Source organism: Haliotis cracherodii, unplaced genomic scaffold, assembly GCF_022045235.1.
Source record: "Haliotis cracherodii isolate W230 unplaced genomic scaffold, xgHalCrac1.p SCAF_10, whole genome shotgun sequence".
NCBI lineage: Eukaryota > Metazoa > Mollusca > Gastropoda > Lepetellida > Haliotidae > Haliotis > Haliotis cracherodii.
The window spans coordinates 56,941,977-56,956,051 of NW_027266265.1; the positions used below are offsets into that span (position 1 = coordinate 56,941,977).

Genomic DNA, 14,075 nt, shown 5'->3' on the forward strand with positions numbered 1-14,075 from the left:
ATTGGTGTGTGTGTACATGCGTGCGTGCGTGCGTGTGTCTATCTGTTGTGTGCGTGCATCCATCATTAAACAAATGAAAGGAATTTCTGGATGGTTGCAAATATATAATTAAATACACATTGTATCTGTACACACGTTTGACCCAGTACAGCTTATATTAAATGACATGTCCTTTTACAACCACTGTTGACCAATACATACCGTACATATTATATACTCAACAACAAAGGTTCCTGTGAAACCAATATTTTAGTGTATTTTTCAAACAAGTAAAGTTTGGTTTTCAATATTGTAGTCCATGTTTGGAATCAAGTCACAAAAACGCAACTGCTACAAAAAAGCATGCATTCATGCAAAAGTTGACTTTTATGCAAGCCTCATGCATTTCACTACCCAAGAATGGGTATAAAATCATGTGCGTTAACGGGATTCCAAATGCTTGCTGACAACAACCACTCAAAAAAGAACAAGATTATGCAATTATTCAACATTACGAAATGCCACGCCTGTCCGAAAATGAGCGTCTGCGAGCCATTGGTATGCTTGAAGCAGGGTCGAGTCATCGTGATGTTGCAAGACAACTTAACGTCCACAGAAACACCAACGCCTCAGATGAGCAGGGATTGCCGCCAGAAGACCCACCAGACGCCATTTTGACAGGAAACCACCGTCAAGCACGTCTACAGTGGTGCAGACAGCGTCTACGCTGGACGGCCATGCAGTGGGGACAAGTTCTATTCACTGACCAGTCTCGTTTTTACCTCAGCCACAGCGATGGACGGATTCGAGGTGAACGTTACGTCATTCATTGTGTCATGGAAGAAGATCGGTTCGGGGGCGGCAGCGTTATGGCATGGGGTGTGATTACAGCAAGACAGAGGATCCGTGTGATAGTGGTAGAGGGAAATCTCAATAGACAGCGCTATCGGCCCTGTTGTTCTAACGTTTTTTGCGTGGTCATGGCCCAGGCATAACCTTTCAACATGACAACACCCGGCCTCATATTGCTCGACTTGTTCAGGATTCTCTTCAACAAAACAACGTGAATGTCATCTCCTGGCCGTCTCGCTCCCCTGATCTCTCACCAATCGAGCTCATGTGGGATGAGATGGATCGGCGCCTTCGACGTCAACCACGTGTTCCACAGACACTCCAGGAACTTCGAAACATGCACCAGCAGATATGGACAGATATCCCACAGGACTTTGTGCCACGCCTGGTCCATTCCATGAATTCCATTAAACCATTTGAACACTCACAGGAGTTTTTTATCTGTTGCAAAGCGAAATTGTTTCCGATTTGGTAAAAAACATAACTTTGCATTAAATCTTATTCAATGTCACAGGAACATTTGTTGTTCACTATATGCCAAGACAGTGACAACTCCTTAGCCCGAAACCCTATATTCAGGACACCTGGTTTGTCCGGACCCCTATAGTCAGGACATCTCGGTTGTCCGGACCCCAATATTCCTGACCACTCTTTAATCCGGAACCCAAGATTACTAACACCTCGTTGATCCGGAACCCAATATTACTAACATCTCGTTAATCCGGAACCCAATATTGCGGAGACCTCGTTAATCCGGAATCCAGTATTGCGGACACCTCGTCTTCTGGGTGACTACCGTAGGAGACGACTAGTTAGACGACGTTAGAATTAAAGGGAGATTACAATGGTTTAAATCGATTTAACATGGCACGGTTCTGTCCGTATTAACTAGGTTTGTTCTCCTTTATCGTCATCTCATTTACCGGCAGCCAGACACCCACAATGTCACACCTCCCCATTCACGTCCGTGACTGTATAATGTCCACACAAGCTATCGTGGCCTACAAAATACGTGAGTTCAGGACACTTAAGGTAAAAGGATTTTAAGAGTAATGTTTGCAGCAATAAAAAGAAATCAATAATGAAAGATATGTTCGATAAATCACGGTCCATGAAATTAAACCCTTTCGATTTTAAGTCAAACCCTAAGATTCATTAGCGTAACATGTCTTCGGCTACTGGAAAAAGTACCAAAAAAATAACTTATGCTCCATGTAACGTCGCCAGTGAAATGCGTCCCATCACCAAACTCAAACACCCGGGCGATGATCAATACACATGCAGTATTAATGCCAATGTAACACGATGGGGCGCGACATGCAGACAAACAATCCTCGGTAATACATTGATCTAACCCGTTGATAATTAAGGGTAAACAATATGCTTCATGTCGTATTTGTGGCCTTGGGAATGGCAAGTGTGTCGTGTTCTATCGCGTTTACACGCCAGATCTTCGGGGTATTACCTTAGGTAATGGCGTGTCTATTGTGTCACGTACATTTGATTAAGGAAATCACAGAGCTTCACATTACATATTGATCTTGGGCTGGAACACTGAAAGTGTGTTTATCAGAGGCATCACGCTGTATGTTGTGGTGGCACGGTGCCGAGCTGTGGCCATCGTCGATTATCCAACACATTATATATTACTGCACACAACAAATAACCTCTGTATCGGGGTAGAGTTCTGCAAACGCACCGCGTACGTCCGTGAAATGTCTGCGGAAACATCGCGGCGTGATTGTGGAATTATGCGGAATCAACGCGGCGTGATTGCGGAATTATGCGGAAACAACGCGGCGTGATTGCGGAACTATGCGGAATCAACGCGGCGTGATTGCGAAATTATGCGGAAACAACGCGGCGTGACTGCGGAATTATGCGGAATCAACGCGGCATGATTGTGGATTTATAACAACGCTTAACTTTAGTTTCTTGATGAGAAGTAAGCTATCGCGGGGGCCACCGATGGGGCAAGATACGCTCACCTTATCGCGAAAACCTGATATCATCACTATCTGCTAGTGATTATCTGATCCAAATTCGATTAATTACAGACCGCCATCACATAGCAGGAAAATTGCGGCGTTAAACAACAAACAAATACAAACTATTTCCTAGTGATTCATAAACACTGGTGTCCGTCTGTCGTGGCGCTGTTCAATCAAAAATCGAGGCTCACGGTATCGTTCTTATTTTATCACCACTTTTGTTCTACACACAAGTCGTAACTGTTGGTTGTATCACTGGTGTCGTGTGAATAACTTCCATTGTGATGCGCGTTCAGCCTTCCCGGTTATCGAAGGCTTCTTTTGACAGGTTTGGCTTGTAATTTAAAAACTTCAAACATAATCGCGAGAAACCTCAAATTCGATTGTACGCCTTCGACTATATCATAATATATACTGTGAGCCTCGAATTGTGATTGAACATCGCCACGACAGATGGACAGGACGACGCGGTTCAAATAGTACTTCAACTTTGGTATTTTAAACATTTTCACAGGCGATGTAGTGAGAAGATTCGAAATATTTTACGAATGCTTCATACACTCTTCCCTATGAAAGTCTGTAACCGCGGCCATATTGAAACAAATGCTCAATCCTGTTTCTCCGATTTTTTTGATTTTTTGCCATCGTATACAGAAGTGTTAATGGTGTTTGGTAAGTGGATGTGTGGCGTGGCACCTGGTCTGCCAAAGTCGGTAAGTGGATGTGTGGCGTAGCACCTGGTCTGCCAAAGTCGGTAAGTGGATGTGTGGCGTGGCACCTGGTCTGCCAAAGTCGGTAAGTGGATGTGTGTCGTGGCACCTGGTCTGCCAAAGTCGGTAAGTGGATGTGTGGCGTGGCACCTGGTCTGCCAAAGTCGGTAAGTGGATGTGTGTCGTGGCACCTGGTCTGCCAAAGTCGGTAAGTGGATGTGTGGCGTGGCACCTGGTCTGCCAAAGTCGGTAAGTGGATGTGTGGCGTGGCACCTGGTCTGCCAAAGTCGGTAAATGGATGTGTGGCGTAGCACCTGGTCTGCCAAAGTCGGTAAGTGGATGTGTGGCGTAGCACCTGGTATGCCAAAGTCGGTAAGTGGATGTGTGGCGTAGCACCTGGTCTGCCAAAGTCGGTAAGTGGATGTGTGGCGTAGCACCTGGTCTGCCAAAGTCGGTAAATGGATGTGTGGCGTAGCACCTGGTCTGCCAAAGTCGGTAAGTGGATGTGTGGCGTAGCACCAGGTCTGCCAAAGTCGGTAAGTGGATGTGTGTCGTGGCACCTGGTCTGCCAAAGTCGGTAAATGGATGTGTGGCGTAGCACCTGGTCTGCCAAAGTCGGTAAGTGGATGTGTGTCGTGGCACCTGGTCTGCCAAAGTCGGTAAGTGGATGTGTGTCGTGGCACCTGGTCTGCCAAAGTCGGTAAGTGGATGTGTGGCGTGGCACCTGGTCTGCCAAAGTCGGTAAGTGGATGTGTGGCGTGGCACCTGGTCTGCCAAAGTCGGTAAGTGGATGTGTGTCGTGGCACCTGGTCTGCCAAAGTCGGTAAGTGGATGTGTGGCGTGGCACCTGGTCTGCCAAAGTCGGTAAATGGATGTGTGTCGTGGCACCTGGTCTGCCAAAGTCGGTAAGTGGATGTGTGGCGTGGCACCTGGTCTGCCAAAGTCGGTAAGTGGATGTGTGGCGTGGCACCTGGTCTGCCAAAGTCGGTAAGTGGATGTGTGGCGTGGCACCTGGTCTGCCAAAGTCGGTAAGTGGATGTGTGGCGTGGCACCTGGTCTGCCAAAGTCGGTAAGTGGATGTGTGTCGTGGCACCTGGTCTGCCAAAGTCGGTAAGTGGATGTGTGGCGTGGCACCTGGTCTGCCAAAGTCGGTAAGTGGATGTGTGTCGTGGCACCTGGTCTGCCAAAGTCGGTAAGTGGATGTGTGTCGTGGCACCTGGTCTGCCAAAGTCGGTAAGTGGATGTGTGGCGTGGCACCTGGTCTGCCAATGTCGGTAAGTGGATGTGTGGCGTGGCACCTGGTCTGCCAAAGTCGGTAAATGGATGTGTGGCGTGGCACCTGGTCTGCCAAAGTCGGTAAGTGGATGTGTGGCGTAGCACCTGGTCTGCCAAAGTCGGTAAGTGGATGTGTGGCGTAGCACCTGGTCTGCCAAAGTCGGTAAGTGGATGTGTGTCGTGGCACCTGGTCTGCCAAAGTCGGTAAGTGGATGTGTGTCGTGGCACCTGGTCTGCCAAAGTCGGTAAGTGGATGTGTGTCGTGGCACCTGGTCTGCCAAAGTCGGTAAGTGGATGTGTGGCGTGGCACCTGGTCTGCCAAAGTCGGTAAGTGGATGTGTGTCGTGGCACCTGGTCTGCCAAAGTCGGTAAGTGGATGTGTGTCGTGGCACCTGGTCTGCCAAAGTCGGTAAGTGGATGTGTGTCGTGGCACCTGGTCTGCCAAAGTCGGTCAGTGGATGTGTGGCGTGGCACCTGGTCTGCCAAAGTCGGTAAGTGGATGTGTGGCGTGGCACCTGGTCTGCCAAAGTCGGTAAGTGGATGTGTGTCGTGGCACCTGGTCTGCCAAAGTCGGTAAGTGGATGTGTGTCGTGGCACCTGGTCTGCCAAAGTCGGTAAGTGGATGTGTGTCGTGGCACCTGGTCTGCCAAAGTCGGTAAGTGGATGTGTGGCGTGGCACCTGGTCTGCCAAAGTCGGTAAGTGGATGTGTGGCGTGGCACCTGGTCTGCCAAAGTCGGTAAGTGGATGTGTGTCGTGGCACCTGGTCTGCCAAAGTCGGTAAGTGGATGTGTGGCGTGGCACCTGGTCTGCCAAAGTCGGTAAGTGGATGTGTGGCGTGGCACCTGGTCTGCCAAAGTCGGTAAGTGGATGTGTGGCGTGGCACCTGGTCTGCCAAAGTCGGTAAGTGGATGTGTGGCGTGGCACCTGGTCTGCCAAAGTCGGTAAGTGGATGTGTGGCGTGGCACCTGGTCTGCCAATGTCGGTAAGTGGATGTGTGTCGTGGCACCTGGTCTGCCAAAGTCGGTTACTGGATGGAGCTGAAGCCTTCCTTCAACATGAGACATTTATTTATCAAGCCGTTTACATTATGTCCCAGTGCTAAGTGGTGTGTGTTGTAATGTGTCCTGTCAGACTTATTTGCCGAAGCAGCTGAAGCGGGTAGCTACCCCAGTGAGTCAGAGTGAACGAGTGAGTTGGGTTTAACGATGCTCTATGCAATAATCCGAAAATATCACGGCGGTGTGTATTGTCAGATGTCAGCATGAATTCTATTGACTTCATGTGTATGTTTGGTGTTGATCGCAGGGCAAAGAGTGTGATGTCATATTACTAGTTTGATCATGGCCCCAAGACATACTGTGTAATGACATATTGTAGGTTTGATCACAGCAGCAAGGAATACAGTGTGGTGTCATATTGTAGGTTTCATCATGGCGGCACGATGTACAGTGTGGTGTCATATTGTAGGTTTGATCATGACGGCACGATGTACAGTGTGGTGTCATATTGTAGGTTTGATCATGACGGCACGATGTACAGTGTGGTTTCATATTGTAGGTTTCATCATGGCGGCACAACATATAGGGTAATGTCATATTGTAGGTTTGATCACAGCAGCAAGGAATACAGTGTGGTGTCATATTGTAGGTTTGATCATGGCGGCACGATGTACAGTGTGGTGTCATATTGTAGGTTTGATCATGGCGGCACGATGTACAGTGTGGTTTCATATTGTAGGTTTCATCATGGCGGCACAACATATAGGGTAATGTCATATTGTAGGTTTGATCACAGTAACAAGGAATACAGTGTGGTGTCATATTGTAGGTTTCATCATGGCGGCACGATGTACAGTGTGGTTTCATATTGTAGGTTTCATCATGGCGGCACAACATATAGGGTAATGACATATTGTAGGTTTGATCACAGCAGCAAGGAATACAGTGTGGTTTCATATTGTAGGTTTCATCATGGCGGCACGATGTACAGTGTGGTGTCATATTGTAGGTTTCATCATGGCGGCACGATGTACAGTGTGGTTTCATATTGTAGGTTTCATCATGGCGGCACAACATATAGGGTAATGTCATATTGTAGGTTTGATCACAGTAACAAGGAATACAGTGTGGTGTCATATTGTAGGTTTCATCATGGCGGCACGATGTACAGTGTGGTTTCATATTGTAGGTTTCATCATGGCGGCACAACATATAGGGTAATGACATATTGTAGGTTTGATCACAGCAGCAAGGAATACAGTGTGGTTTCATATTGTAGGTTTCATCATGGCGGCACGATGTACAGTGTGGTGTCATATTGTAGGTTTGATCATGGCGGCACGATGTACAGTGTGGTTTCATATTGTAGGTTTCATCATGGCGGCACAACATATAGGGTAATGACATATTGTAGGTTTGATCACAGCAGCAAGGAATACAGTGTGGTTTCATATTGTAGGTTTCATCATGGCGGCACGATGTACAGTGTGGTGTCATATTGTAGGTTTCATCATGGCGGCACGATGTACAGTGTGGTTTCATATTGTAGGTTTCATCATGACGGCACGATGTACAGTGTGGTGTCATATTGTAGGTTTCATCATGGCGGCACGATGTACAGTGTGGTGTCATATTGTAGGTTTCATCATGGCGGCACGATGTACAGTGTGGTTTCATATTGTAGGTTTCATCATGGCGGCACAACATATAGGGTAATGACATATTGTAGGTTTGATCACAGCAGCAAGGAATACAGTGTGGTTTCATATTGTAGGTTACATCATGGCGGCACGATGTACAGTGTGGTTTCATATTGTAGGTTTCATCATGGCGGCACAACATATAGGGTAATGACATATTGTAGGTTTGATCACAGCAGCAAGGAATACAGTGTGGTTTCATATTGTAGGTTACATCATGGCGGCACGATGTACAGTGTGGTTTCATATTGTAGGTTTCATCATGGCGGCACAACATATAGGGTAATGACATATTGTAGGTTTGATCACAGCAGCAAGGAATACAGTGTGGTTTCATATTGTAGGTTACATCATGGCGGCACGATGTACAGTGTGGTGTCATATTGTAGGTTTCATCATGGCGGCACGATGTACAGTGTGGTGTCATATTGTAGGTTTCATCATGGCGGCACGATGTACAGTGTGGTTTCATATTGTAGGTTTCATCATGGCGGCACGATGTACAGTGTGGTGTCATATTGTAGGTTTCATCATGGCGGCACGATGTACAGTGTGGTGTCATATTGTAGGTTTCATCATGGCGGCACGATGTACAGTGTGGTTTCATATTGTAGGTTTCATCATGGCGGCACAACATATAGGGTAATGACATATTGTAGGTTTGATCACAGCAGCAAGGAATACAGTGTGGTTTCATATTGTAGGTTTCATCATGGCGGCACGATGTACAGTGTGGTGTCATATTGTAGGTTTGATCATGGCGGCACGATGTACAGTGTGGTGTCATATTGTAGGTTTGATCATGACGGCAAGACATATAGTGTGGTTTCATATTGTAGGTTACATCATGGCGGCAAGACATATAGTGTGGTTTCATATTGTAGGTTAGATCATGACGGCAAGGCATACAGTGTGATGTCATATTGTAGGTTAGATCATGACGGCAAGACATATAGTGTGATGTCATATTGTAGGTTAGATCATGACGGCAAGGCATACAGTGTGATGTCATATTGTAGGTTAGATCATGACGGCAAGACATATAGTGTGATGTCATATTGTAGGTTAGATCATGACGGCAAGGCATACAGTGTGATGTCATATTGTAGGTTTGATCATGACGGCAAGGCATACAGTGTGATGTCATATTGTAGGTTTGATCATGGCGGCAAGACATACAGTGTGATGTCATATTGTAGGTTTGATCATGACGGCAAGGCATACAGTGTGATGTCATATTGTAGATTTGATCATGGCGGCAAGGCATACAGTGTGATGTCATATTGTAGGTTTGATCATGACGGCAAGGCATGCATTGCGGTGTAAGTTTTTCAGGTTAAATTATAGCGAAGAATGAAGTGTAATGTGATATTGCATGATTGATCACAATTGAAAAATCCTAAACAGCGACCCATTACTTTCTTAACCACGTTCATTATGCATGGAAAAACATGCGGTCCCCGACTGAAAAAAATAACATAGATAGGGTTTTCGCGAATGATTCTAACGACAGAGAAGCAGAACGTTTAAAGTTTGGCCGTTTCATGTGTAGCAGCGTCCGGTACGACCACGGAACCAAAGTATTTCCTGTACGGCGCCAGGCAGAAAACAAACACTTTCTTTTTTATGAAAAGTGTGGGCGCTACCGGTAGAGCAGGACACCTGCCTTTTCATGGACACCTGGTGTCTTCATTGATTTATCAGTGGTCGATGTCATTTTCACCACTCTTTTGCCTTTTAAGCCCAATGGAATCTGCTTCGGTAGATGTTCGACACTGGTAATGCTCAGCCGCTGACGTTTGGACATTTACACCTCAGCATGAGCATAGCACAAGGACCAGGGACAAGGACCAGTGTTGGTACACAGTCAAGGGGAGACAACTCGACAAAGTCCGCTATTTCCTTTACTCAAGCTGAACAAACATGCACAAACGACTTTCCAAACCTGGACAAAGTAAGTTAACAAGCGCTCTAGCATCATTGTGTATCGAAGATCATTGTTGTTAACTTGTTCCTCTCGTATCCAAATAGCCAATAATATCATTTCAGTCAATGACACAATCACTCCACGTTTACGGGGCGAGCAATCAATTCCACCAAGCTCTGAAACAATATAATGTTTTATATTTAGTCATCACAACATAATTACATTTATGACCTAAAAGATTGAGTTCGGGCTTCCAGTTGTGAAAATAATCGTCATGTCACCATGGCAACCGTAAAAATAGCGCTTCGTTAAAATAGTCGGTCGTTTCTTCATATCGGCAGAGAGAAAAACTATTCCATGTTTATTAAGTTAGTGGAGCGTTGATCTGTTTACCGGCAGCCATTACCCCTGCAGCGTGCATATGGCCAGAACCGATCAATCACACGCCGGTAAATGGACGCTGCAGACACACAGATCGATATCGATCTCCTAGCGTAGAGCTACCTGAGCGGAGTAGGAAGGTCAATGACGTGATAAAGTCTTATTTTGTTTCCCTGTGTTACCCTCTGCTGGTCCGGTAACTGTAAACTGCAGGTTATGGGGTCACAAATCATCATTAAACACTGCTTTTTTATGACATGATTTCGTTTTTCATTATTTTTTACTTGCGATAATGGTTTTAGTTTGTGTAGCCAGTGCGATTCTTCAGAAAAGTATTTAAGAAGATAATACACTATTATGGCATCAGTAGTGCTCATTTACTAACGTGCGTCTCACAAAACAAACAAATTGCGGGAAATATTTCCCGCAATATAACACAAAAAACAGGTTCCATACATTCTACCAGTGAACCAGTCTCACAAATAATGTTTCACATCGCAAAACCTCGGTTATCAGAGTATTATATGTCCATTCGTAAATTAACAATACCCTTGACACATTCTTCGTCATTGCTTTGTTTTGGAAGTAACGTCACTGACACCTCTCTCACCGCAGACTTAGCGCATAATGTCGCTCGCTCATGAGAGTATTTTACTGGATGGCTATTAATCACATCACGGACTCAAATCGGGATGAAAACGAGGCTATGGTAGCGAATGGGTCCAGGGTCAAGGTTTCCATCTCAATGGAATGGAGATGATATTACCAAGACGACTAGAAGATGCGCGTTACCTTAAACAATGAAACAAACAAGACGCAACAAAAATGGATTTGTAACATTATTTCAAACTAATTATAACCAAGTTCTCCCTTTTTCCACCCGAACGCCCCCGAAGGAGCACTTCTGTGAGATCAGAACCTCAAGTTAACCGATTCCATCTCTCGAAGACTAGAAGATGCTACTCTAACAGCACTTCCATCAGTGATAGCGGTTGGGTGGCCTAGTGGATAAAGTATTCGTCACGCCGAGGACCCATATTCGATTCTCTATGTGGATAAACTCTGTAGTGTCCTGCTGCGATTGTGTGAGACTGCTGAAAGCGGCGAAAGTCCTGATTAATGATCTTCAGCATCCCTGTGGGCTATAGAAGTACATGTGCTGCACAGTGACACGCCCACGACCACCCTCGCTCACCAAGAGTATTAAATCTCCATTCTATTAAGATACATACCTCCGGCCATTCGTTGTCATAGCTTTGTTTTCACTCCGGCTAGAATGACACGACGCTAAAAAAGACTGTTCTTTCATGACTGAAACAAGCGGAAAGGTCACCAGTGTTCGACTACCTCACATACAACCAGGATGTCGTTTTTACTGAATTCTTGTATAATAGAAGACGGGCCATACTCAGTCAAGACATTTATTCTTTAAAAAGGTTGAACTGTACCTACTGTTTTGGGGGGTTCTGGGGGGTTTTCTGCGCACAAACTACAGCCGCCTCACCCTCCTGTCACGTGACTCACGCACTCCCAGATCACATGATCACTGTGTCTAAATAAACACTGATTATTTGGTCGCTATAGCTTCCTTCTCTACTAACTTTATCGGGTTAATTTTAATTCATAACAGTCTCGTGGCAATCTTCGACATGACCGCGATTTTAAATCTAGAAATGCCGATATCGCGTTCAGAAGGGACTTTTTGGTCGGTTGTTGATAATGAACGAGAAAAATTCTGTCCGAAGTCAGTGACAAGAGAGATGGGGCTAGTGACGTCACTTCCGACATGACTCTATGTGGCGAATGGTGTCCAGGGTATAAACATGAAGGAATGGAGATATAATACACTGGATCCTCGAGGATGGTCCACCACATACTGGACAAGAAGCAAACATCCGCAAGTACAGAAATAACAGCCTATGGGTGCGTGAGTACGGTGAGTCTAACGCTGCTGTGAACAATACTTTCGTCATCTCACGGCGTGGGAGGAACTCCCGAAGTGATGCAGGCCTCAAATGATGAACACGGGTATGGAGCTTACAAATGGGGATTATAATCAGGATTAATCTGGGATTCGAACTCAAAATCAAAGGATTCCGCACAGCAAATTGCGCCAACTTTTATATTTCCAGTGATTGCTGTTGATAAGCAGCCCATGGAACCTTTACATAGCATAACCAGGCCAATTAATTACTATGAAAGTGTTTGTCAATACCTCATAGTTTAGTCATAAAATCAATATAGCTCCCGATTTCGGTTATAGTGCTCCTGTCTGCCTCCTACTCGTCTTCAGACTTCAAGCAGTTGATAACTACACACTGCATGCAACACTGGACTTTCCCTGTTATCGTTGTCATTTCATCCGGGCCGCGCCTGTCATGAAACTATCCCTTGTGTCAGGTGACTCGATGAGTTATTTGACAGGGGAAGATAAATACCTTCTATGTAACACCACATGTATGCTTCACGTGAATAATCTGGAATCAGCTGCAATAGGAGATGACAACAGCAGGGGCTGAGCACAGTGCTCGGAGACAGCTGCCAGATTGGAATCTGTGCATGGAATCAACACCTATGTGCAGCCATTGCAACACTGTATTCATGAAAATCAAATATTTGCAAAGCTAAAAGCAATAAGGGTGCATGCCATCAACACAGAAACAGCTATAAGAGACGGTTACACAATAATGCCCTCTTAAAATGGACTCAGGCAATCAGGGAATAATTAAGTATGGACAACCGCTGTCGAGTATCCTGGATCCAGGTTACCGACTTAGTCCTAGCGCGACTGATTCGAGCCTTTAAAAAACTCAGTGAGTGAAAATGCCAGTCGAACTTCATTGTGTAGATGAATCTAGAAGTAAGAGATTGCCGATTATTCGGACACAATGTCTCAATTTGACAAAAGGCAGTAATTGCTATGTCTAGACCCCGATTGGAAATGGGTAAAAGACAGTGGAGACGTCGCTCTTAAAGTGAAACAGAATCTAGTCAGTGCATGTCCACGATCTTCATCGGACCAATCGTGAAGAATCTGGCAAGGTCATGTCTACGAAAACTTCACAACTACTGAATAGATGTACATTCAACCACACTGCTCTATTAAAGAGTAACAATATCTTCAGTATGTAACTTTGTACAAGGAAATCGTAAATAAAGCTATTCAGCGTTCTTCATTTCCAGTTGAGATCAAAGGTCAATGGATGTTCTGTGATGATGGATTGATGATGGGGTTGAAGTAGCATGCTTCAAGTTTCACTTACAGTCATCCAATTACAAGATTGTATTAACCCAGAATCTAATCAACCCCTTATCTCATTCATTTTCACACTCCCGTCGATTTTCTAAGTTTATGACAAGCGTTTAATCAAAGCACTACACTAACGTTAAAGGTACTCACACATTTGTGTTGGGAGGGCCGTTGATAACGATAACAAAATCTGCTGAGGCACGAAGAGACGGAATAATGTATGTTCCATGGTGGGTTTACCAGGCTCCGGTTGCACTGACTCAAGATGGCATCTTCATTTCATTCTGGACCATGTGAGATGTGATGCTGGTTCAGTTGTCAAGGTTGTGTGGACCAGCGTTATCAGCGTGCTAATGGCTTTATCAGATGGTGCGTCCAGGAACAATAACGGCATCTGGTTTCGTGAAGCTAACGTACAGCCCGTTACTAACGAGTCTTGTGGATGATGGAGAGGTGTGCAGTACCTCGGGGTTATTGGATGCACGTTATTTGGGGGGTTGCCGGTTTCAGCGACGTTTCAGTTGTTCTCTTCTTACGTCAGATTATGTGTAGCCTGTGTAACTGAGTGGCGGGAATCTGAGGGTATTTTTATGAGTATCATTGTGTTTGTTTGTTTGTTGTTTAACGCAACACTCAGCAATATTCCAGCTATATGACGGTGGTCTGTAAATAATCGAGTCTGGACGAGACAATCCAGTGATTGACATCACGAGCATCGATCCACACAATTTGGATACGATGACATACAGCAACCAAGTCAGCGAGCCTGAACACCCGACCCCGTTAGTCGCCTTTTACGGCAAGCACAGTGACCCACAAAGCGACATACCGAATGTACTCTTACCCTCTTGTAGGTCCACACGCGAAGACGCCAGTGCCTTTGTGTGATTTTTCATTTTCGTACATTTATATAAAGGCCACCATTTATAAGTCAATTTACAGTTAGGACACCTGGTGGTAAACACAACTTACGTTACAAGACGTCGTCATACATTTGAAAGAAATATTTGT

At 45.3% G+C, this 14,075-nt stretch overlaps 1 protein-coding gene across 1 annotated transcript in view; it reads right to left on the reverse strand.

The window, feature by feature from the left end:
* Positions 1 to 13,293, reverse strand: part of LOC139452774 (uncharacterized) — a 32,152-nt gene extending 18,859 nt beyond the window's left edge. Inside the window, exon 1 of the mRNA XM_071234390.1 lies at positions 13,215 to 13,293. Within this exon, the coding sequence (XP_071090491.1) occupies positions 13,215 to 13,293 (79 nt within the window). The remainder of the gene's footprint in view (positions 1 to 13,214) is intronic.
* Between the last annotated feature and the right edge of the window lie 782 nt (positions 13,294 to 14,075).